The sequence below is a fragment of the Sinocyclocheilus rhinocerous genome, unplaced genomic scaffold, assembly GCF_001515625.1.
Source record: "Sinocyclocheilus rhinocerous isolate Xijiao unplaced genomic scaffold, SAMN03320098_v1.1 scaffold792, whole genome shotgun sequence".
NCBI lineage: Eukaryota > Metazoa > Chordata > Actinopteri > Cypriniformes > Cyprinidae > Sinocyclocheilus > Sinocyclocheilus rhinocerous.
Genome location: NW_015626872.1, coordinates 2,337,188 through 2,346,765, shown reverse-complemented (window position 1 = coordinate 2,346,765; position 9,578 = coordinate 2,337,188). Strand labels below are relative to the sequence as shown.

The 9,578-nt window shown below is 38.9% G+C and overlaps 1 protein-coding gene across 1 annotated transcript in view; it reads right to left on the bottom strand.

Moving 5' to 3' along the window:
* Positions 1-9,578, bottom strand: part of LOC107720477 (rho GTPase-activating protein 22-like) — a 24,279-nt gene that overhangs the window by 4,896 nt on the left and 9,805 nt on the right. Inside the window, exons 3-6 of the mRNA XM_016528198.1 lie at positions 8,419-8,506; positions 2,777-2,899; positions 1,469-1,676; positions 1,256-1,386 (exon numbers count right to left, since the gene is read on the bottom strand). Coding sequence (XP_016383684.1) covers positions 1,256-1,386; positions 1,469-1,676; positions 2,777-2,899; positions 8,419-8,506 — 550 coding nt within the window. The remainder of the gene's footprint in view (positions 1-1,255; positions 1,387-1,468; positions 1,677-2,776; positions 2,900-8,418; positions 8,507-9,578) is intronic.

Below are 9,578 nucleotides of genomic sequence, written 5' to 3'. Positions count from 1 at the left end.
GACATTCCCCAGGTGGAGAGAGCGGTTGCGGTGCACCTGTGCCTGCAAAACGCCTCCACTTGGAGTTAGACTCTGTAAATATGACAGCGGGCAGGCAGCCTTGGGGCTCTGGACAGGGCCTCGACTGCTTTGGCACATCAACTGCCTCGAGCTGTTGGCAGTGCTTGTAGTCTTGTGGCATTTTGGGCCACTGCTTCATGACAAGCACGTGTTGGTACGCACGGACAACACTGCGACTGTTTTGTACATCAACCGACAGGGAGGTCTACGATCATGTCGCATGTCTCACCCGCCTTTTCCTTCTCTGGAGTCAGACGCGGCTCAAGTTGCTGTGTGCCATCCACATTCCAGGGGGCTCAATCGTGCAGCCGACGTGCTCTCACGACAGCTCACATTCCCCGGAGAATGTTGTCTCCACCCCTAGACCATCCAGCTGATCTGGAGTCGATTCGGGGAAGCCCAGGTAGACCTGATTGCTTCCCACGAGTCCTCCCACTGCCAACTGTATTACTCCCTGACTGAGGCCCCCTTCGGCATGGACGCACTGGCACACAGCTGACCTCGGGCTCTATGCAAGTATGCGTTTCCCCCAGTGAGCCTTCTCACACAGATACAGTGCAAGGTCAGGGAGGACGAGGAACAGGTATTGCTGGTTGCGCCTTACAGGCCCACCTGGACCTGGATTTTGAAACTAATGCTCCTTGCGACAGCCCCTCCCTGACACATCCCTCTGAGGAAGGACCTCCTTTCTCAGGGGCTCGGTACCCTATGGCACCCTTGCATCTTGGATCTTTGGAACCTCCACGTGTGGCTCCTGGACGGGATGCGACTTAAACGATCTGCCACCGGGCGTGGTGGACACCGTCACTCAGGCTAGAGCTCCCTCTACAAGTCATGCTAATGCACTGAAGTGGAGTCTGTTCGCGAACTGTTGTTCTTCTCGCCGAGAAGACCCCCGAAGATGCACAATTAGAGTAGTGCTTTCTTTCCTGCAAGAAAGGTTGGAGCGTAGGCTGTCACCCTCCACCTTGAAAAGTGTATGTGGCTGCTATCGCAGCACAATGGACGGCCGGTCCCTGGGAAAGCATGATCTTATTGTCAGGTTCCTGAGGGGAGCCAGAAGGTTGAATCCTCCTTCAGTCGAGCTTAAAATCCTGTCTGCTAAGACAGCGCTCCTGACTGCGCTCACTTCCATCAAGAGGGTCGGGGACCTCCAAGCATTTTCGGTGAGTGAAGAGAAGGAAAGGCCTGAAGCCCTCCTCATCTTTGGCCAGGAGCTGAGCACAATTGAGAAAGTCCTCATACTTGCAGAAGGGAACGACGGGTTCGGGGAGCTCCCTGAGATACAGCTTCAGCAGGGAAGCCACAGTGTGGACATCAGTGTTACTAGAAATGCCAATTATATGGTTAGTATGAACAGTTGGTAACGGTTTAGTGTTCCATGTCTGTGCTCAGAGTAGTTGTGTACCTGTCAAACTGAGGTTTATCTCCACAGTCAAAGGCCTCCTGAAGCTCCTTCACGAGGTTGGCTTGTCCTGGCATCCGGAACAAGCCTTCTTCATCAAGACCCTGCTCCCTGATGAAATCCACACACTGCTCCACTAAGAGAGGGGCGAGACGAGGACCAAACTTCCTTTCGTATTGTACAGTGTCCTCCAAACGCTGGCCAAATATGCCTGTAGAGATCATTTTTAGCTTATATCAGTCAAAACACACATCACTCCTTACAAAACAAATGTACGGTACAGTGATAATACTATTGGATTTTGATCATTACCACAGTGATTTGCCGTGATATTTACTCTACATTCTTAAAAATAATTGTTCTCTGTTGACATCTATGGTTCCGTGAAGAACATTCATGGACTCTTTCCATTGCACAAAAAATGTCAACGGCTTTTACGGTTCTAGCTGCTAATGGAAGTGGAGACACATTGCCACATTGTCTATACTGAGAGCTGATAACTTGCTTTACATTACTTGTTTGAACTTTCTATCAATAACATGACTTTGTAATTTAATCTGGATAGTGAGGCGTGTACTCTGCTCAGTGGTATTTTTGTGAGCGTAGACCACTGACAACACTGGTGATATCATGTGAGCATACATGAAACATCCAACTAACTATGTAACAGTATATGAAGAGTTTGGTTCCAAAACGCGATAAACGGCATTTGAAAAAAAATTTAGTTTCCGCCAAAATCAGTATTGTATCTGGTCGGTATTGAAAAGTCAATTTTTAACTTTACGTAAAATGCGATATCCGCCGAGTTATTCTGCAATGTTTTCTCCCTTTCTTTCCAAACCGTTACAAACGCCAGTCTCCCTTCTCTGCAGAATGCGATATATCCGTTCAACCAATCACAGCGCACCATTCCACTCACTATAAACAGTAACAACCAATCACAGCGCACCATTCCACTCACTGTAAACAGTAACAACCAATCACAGCGCACCATTCCACGCACTGTAAACAGTAATGGCGGCGCTTTGAATACACCCGGCATCCTAGTTTTCCTCATCTACTTTGTAATTTGTGATCAACAAACAAACTTAGGGCTGCACGATAAATCGCATGCGATTGTCATGCGCATCTCGTCAGTAAAGCTGGTTCTGTGATTAGTAGTAAATCTCCATTACGTGCTTTCAGATGGAGCGGCATTTAATACGCAGAGCCGTAGATCACTGACAAGCTACGCAATATCACGTTCACAATCGCAGATGAGTCGCATTCCAACCAAACTCTTCATATGTATTTTAATTTTAGTGGTTTTACCTCCTCCAAACGGAGCCCAAATGACGCGTCTGATGGCCTTCACCCAGTCGTCCATGTCACTCTGGGAGTTGGCCATGAGTAGAAAGGACTCATGGCTCATCGCAGCCTTGTCTTTCTCACCCGCTGAGACAGAAAACAAGAGAGGCGATCTGTCAGATGATGGAATTACTTGCTCTTGTATTACTCAGAGATACATATCGTCCTTCACATTTCTCACTTGAAGAGTTTCATTTGAAATAAATTCTAAATGTATAAATTCTTAAACATTGCTATTATTGCTTGCAACTAATTTATGTGTCAAGATAGTAAATGGCTACAGATGCAAGAGCTGCTAGCTTTCTGTAGTTCCTTTTTTAGATCAAATGAATAGCACAGATTTTTCACCAAGATGGATTTAGATATGTAATTCTATTTGCACAAAAAGTCATTGTATAATGCTGGTGTAAAGAGTTTAGCCTGGAATAATATATTTATTGAGGTGCTTTAACTGGTTGCAATTTTGTTTTACACATCATTCAGTCATCTTTTTATGGAAGCTTATTTATGCTGCTGAATAAAAAAATCAAAAAGGTAACATGCAACTTTGTATCTCATGATTTTTACATTTTTTTCTCACAATTGTGAGTTTATATCCCATAATTCTTTTAATCTTGCAATTAGGAGAAAAAAGTCAGAATTGTGAGAGAAAAAAAAGTCACAATTATCTTTGAATTCTTTTTTATTTTGCGGTGGAAACAAACGCATACCTTTTAGGTGGAATCTAATGGTAATTTTGATATGCTGAGATATATTTCATTATTACTTCAAGGTTTTAGTACCAAACTTGTTGTCCCTCTCGCCATCATTGGCATGAGAAGTTGAACACGTCACAAATCTTTAATTTAAAACAGACTTAAAAAGACCAAAGTAACAAAGACATTTCCAGTTATCCATTGGGATTTCAACAGCAAAGGATAAAAAAAAAAAAAAAATGAAGAACCTCCACAATGGCTTCAGTTCAAAGCTTCACATTGATAAATGAAAAAATCAGAAGCATTGAACAGCCAATACTCTGCCGGCCAGATAAAATAACTAGAGGAATTAGTCATGAGAAGATAAGTGTTCACAGCAGTGTCGACTGAACAGAAAAAAACAAGTACTGATGCAATTAAGATAAATAAGACAAGCAGAGCCAGCAGTACGTCTCAGGCTTGAAGGCATAATGAGGAACCTTCATTTCTCACCATGGTGTGGCATTTTGTTAGCATTCATGTCTCTTTAGGATGTGTCAGAATGCCTGCCGATCTTGTGGGGAAGAAAAAAAAAAAGGGCTTGTGGCGAAAGAACAACAGTGATCTGATTAAGTGAATTCTGGGGACTTTTTCCTTTTTCAAACAACCAATTGGTGTTTATTAAAGCATGGAATACAGATTGCGTGCAGGCTTTGACAGATACACAGTTATGTGCTCAACATGCAGTTGTGTTTCATTTGTTTTATCCATGAATTTGGCAGCATTTTGTATTCATGTGTGTTCCTGGGAATCGAAGCCAGGACTTTGCACGTGATCTGGATTATGTGCTGTTTAATTATGCACAGGACTGAAGAAGGTTATCTCGAATTGACCTTTGGAGAAATATTACGAGCAGGAGTGATTATGCTCCTTATTAACATCAACTGACAGATGCCACATAGCAGGCAAACACTGCATGAAAACAAACAGGCTGGAGGTATAAGGTCCTACTGAGAACATCAACAGCCATTACACTTCTTTGGTGACTATATTGCCTTTTTTTAAATTATTGGTATCTGATTGCTATTGATAATCAAAGGACTTACTTTTGCCAAATCAAACAGTAAATGTTTTGCATGCATACACTGTAGAAAAAATTCCGTAAAATTTACGGTAAAAAACCGGCAGCTAAGGTTGCCGGAATTTTACTGTAAAAAATACGGTAGCAAGGTTTCAGGTTTTACGGTTTTAACTTACATTTACAGTTAAATACCGTAATTTCATTAACTGATATATACAGTAGCAACGTTTTAGGTTTTACGATTTAAACTTAAATTTACAGTAAAATACCGTAATTTCATTCATTGATATAATGTTAATATACCAACCTATTGAAGTACTGAAATCTGTTTTGTACCTTTGTAATACACTGATAACCACCAAATGCAGGTGGTGATGAGAAAGTCACATTATGAACCAAAGCCCATCACAAGCAGCAGTTTTTAAATATTAACATATATAGAAGGTGCACAGTGTTATTCACACAAACACTAAACACCATCGTGGTAACACACATGAAACTGAAATAATGCAATAAACAATCATTTAACAACATTAGGTGTAACACACAACCCTAATATACAAAACGGATAAGAAAAAAACTAAGAAGAAACATAGTTTTTTAACAAAAAAAACATCAAATTTGAAATTCTGGGAATGTCAATTTACAGTTATTCACTGTAAATTATACAGTCTTTTTCACTTCCAAAAACGGTATACTACCGTAAAATTAATGTCCAATACATGTAATGTCCAATACAGTTTTTCACCGTATATAGTAGGGGAATTTACCGTTAACCATTTAACAGGTTTTTACTGTAGCATTTTTACAGTCTTTTACCGTTAAATTCACGGTCATTTTTTACAGTGTACCTGCAAACCCGTGGCCTTTCGACGAAATTCGCCATTCTAACATTGAAATAGGCCATTCAAGTGATTCATCAAGTGATTACCTCCGTATAATGCTTAGTGTTTATAAACGCAGTGCTTTGTGTACGGGGTAACTGCTGTATTTCTGCTTCTCCATAAGAGCCATCTACTGTGCATGCTTATTCAACCCGTCTGCTGTTTTTGTTCAGACCAATGTTTATCATTTTATAAACTTAGTTTTTGTCAAAACTTGTATTATGTTGTTTAAATCATAATTTGGTACAGTATTTATTTTATTTTTGTCTTTTATGTTACCCTAGATGTGATATTTTAAAAGAATGTTGCTGCCTACAACACGTAGTTCCATTCTAATATCAGATTTGAACAATTTCAACTTCTGATTCTAATCATTTATTTATTTATTTATTTTAGCTTGCAGGTATATGTATACCTAGTTACAAAAGTACTAACAAGTTCATTCATCTTATTTATCATACGTATGTCTGGTTTTATTATTTACTCATTTTGAACACTTGAAAATGACATGCGGAAGGGTGTAGATGTACAATCTCAGACGTCATCTTGATTAGCCATATTAAAAATAAAAATTAACATTGCATAAATATTATTGAACAAACAATTGCATTATGAACAAACTATTCCGTACAAAAATAACAAAGCATAACCCATCATTTACAGTATATTTTTTATTGCCCCCAGCAACGTTGTAACAATATTTGAAAGAAAATTCTAGAAAATCCTTGTCACTTGGATGTCTGCATGTAAGTGCATGAACAAAGGTATTACCTTGGTTTAGGGTTGGTTTGTGCCTCGGTGGCTTACAGCAGCCCTGCCCCATGATGCACCGAGGGATTGAGCTGGTACTAATGTTCTGCCATGTCTCTTACTCCAACAGATTGGCCATGAACCCAAACACAGCTCAAGTAGAATTCATGCTGTAGATGTGTTTGCTTCAAACCGTCGCTTTCAGAAACACATCTTCAATAGTTGTCATTTACATCTCAATCATCCCAGAGAGGATATAGGATAAATAAAATCTGGATCACGCTAGTCCATACTGTACATCCCCGGAAAACCAGCGAGTAGAAAATACTTTTGATATCTCAGTTCAGCTCAGTTTCTCTCATTCCCACTGACTTCTCACGGTAGACTGACAGAAGGAGACGGCCTGCTCTGTTAGTCCTTTCTAAACACCTCAGTGCACTTAAGCAAGCAAACAGCACACCAGATGCATCGATCTCAGAGGACCTGATGCTTGGGGAAATCCTCCTCACTAGCAGAAATCTCACTAAATATCACAGCTTTGTGTAGCAAGCATGGGTTTGCAGCTCCAGAGGCTGCCAGGACACGGGTCACAATTATGCTCTAATGCCTTGAAAACACAGAAGCATGAAAATCTCCCAGTAATGCCATGTTTTTCCCACTGGTTTAGATCCCATTTTTGTATCAGCGCTTGCCATTTATGTCCCTGCAATGAATGGTGCCATTGTTGGATTTTATTTTCCTGTTGTACACAATCTTCTTTACTGGTTTTTATAAACTGAACATAGGAATTACTTTTATATTGTTTTTAATATTTGAAGATGAACACTTACTGGACTGAAACAGCTTACAGTAGGTTTACTTGATTATCGATGCATCATTTTTTTTTTGGAAAAATTAGTGAGTCTCAAGTATGATCATCAGGCTTTTGAGGAACGTTTATTTGTTCATCTCTCAATCGTCATTGCATTGCATTGCATTTAAGTGCATTTAAGCATTTAAATTTCATAATACTCAGACATATTGTAGTGACAACTGATATTTATATCATTTTATGAAAGCAGTCTTATGAAGATCTCGCATTACATACTACTAGAATTTCATCTTTGTGGCCATATGAATATCAACATCTGCACCAATTTGCATAATTTGTATTCAGTTTGGAACTTTGAACTTTTCTGAATGCCAGTTTTTCCTTGATTCAATTGTTAATCAAATCTTTCCATTTCTTCATTGTTTTTTGGAACTTCTTCATTTTCAGAGTCTCAATCAACAACAGGCCAGGCATCTCCAGACAAATGCCGCACTCATTTTAAAGTTGAGAAGCATTGGGGAGCTCTGAAATCTGCTTTGTGTCATGTTATTGTTTGTTTTGCATGGAAAAGGGACTTGTTTGACTCAAAGGAGCTGAAGCGTGCCGGTCAGTCGGAGACTGTGGTTAAGGGCTCTTCTCTGGGGAGGAGATGCTGTGTTTACTGATCTGACATGAGAAAGTGCTGTTGGGTGTAGAAAACTGCTGCTAATGTCCTATGCTGTGTGCGTTTGGCTGTTTATTTAGTGTGTTTGGTGCATTACTTAGGCTAACACCAAATTCAGTTATCTAAATATTTATGGTGCACTTTAGGGGTGAAAAATTGATTCACTGATGCATCCTGATTTTTTTTTTATTGAAGTATTCTAGATCGATCTACAAAAATGCATCAGAAATTTACATTAATTATATGCAAAACTATTCAGTTAATTGCTCTAATTACAGGAAAAGAATGCATGTTTACCATCAAGAATTATATCATTTGTAATCTGGATCTGCACAGGTTGATTTTATTCTTGTTTTTCTTCTTTTTAGGCACATTGCTGTCTTTGGCTTGAGCAGACCAGGGCTGCATTTTCACAGATAAGAAATTCAATACTTCCCATTTTAATGTGATTATCATGTGCAAAAGAGAGAATTTAATATCTTGTAAACACTGAATGGATTTGAAGGGCATTTGACTCCAGTTTTCTTTGCTTTATTGTTTAGAAAAAGAAGCTCTGGCGGGTGTCACACTCGTGTGTTATTTACTCGTCATAAATAAATCAAACACACAGTCAGCATCAGCGAATCATGTTGGGGCAAAATCAGCCCTCTGTAATCAGTGTATTCTGGAAAGCCTATTCGGTGTCTATTCTGGTTTCAGTACAGGACATTGATTTGATGATTTGATATGAAGATCTGCTCACCTGGCACAATCTCAAAAAGCTGTCGGCCGGGTTCTTCTGGGTTGGCTGTCAGTTCATTCACTTGGCTGCCCTTCAGTGAGATGCAGCCCTGCACAGACGAATAGTTAGAAATGCATCACGTAACCTTTACTGACCTATTAAATCAATCAGACATGCAAACTTGAACGCAATTCTTCAATCAGCATCAAGTCTCATAGTCTTCTGGAAATGTGTTACCAGGGATTTTGAGCCTATTGTACAATCCAAAGCTTGAACATGTGGCGGTTTGCCATACTACACATTTTCTGAGTGCCTCCTTCAATTAGATACACTGCAAACTGAATGAAGTTCAGAGATTATTCAGCAGGGCAACAGAATGAATGAAGATTTGGGAGCTGAATCCGTTTGGCAGTACTCAAGACACTTGCCTTTAACAATGTCTAAAGTGGACTATCGAAATAAAGTGTAACCATTATTTTTAATACATGACTGTTGAATCTCCAAAAAATCTTCTTAAGAAAAAAAATTCTGAAATTTCTTAGGATGAATTCCAAGTTCGTAAGAATGTTATTTATATTTCATATTCAAATTAACATTTTCTCAAGAACATCTTACTTGATTTTTTTTAAAGCTTTGCTATTATCTGATTGTATGGATGGTTTTTGCACTGAACTCAAACGCTTTTTTTGTTTTTTGTTTTTTTGCGCTACTTGCATATTACTGCATAATAACTACAATCGTTTTTCTGTGTATGGCATTAAATGAAAAAATTTAAAACAAGGTAACTATTTTTTTAAAATTAATTTTATTATTATTATTTTTGAATAATTCTAACCGACTTTCGAATTCAGCAGAAAGCGCATAATCTTGACCGATCATTGGTGTCACTTCAGAGTATGTCTCTAGGGTTATGTTGTAATGCTTAATATTTGAAACAACCCAATAAATTCATTAAACATCTTACCTTTGTGGATTTAAGACAGGTTGGAGGTTATCTTAACTTTAAGAAGTTATTTATGATCATTTTTAAGAACATTCTTTTCAGGAATTCAAGTTTTGTTTTAAAAAAGGATAATAATAATAAAAAAAAAAGTTTATTCGTAAGTTAGAAAATAAGAAGAAAATACTGTAGCAGTTCATTTGATTCGTTTCACCACAGATCGTGATGCATGGGACGTAAT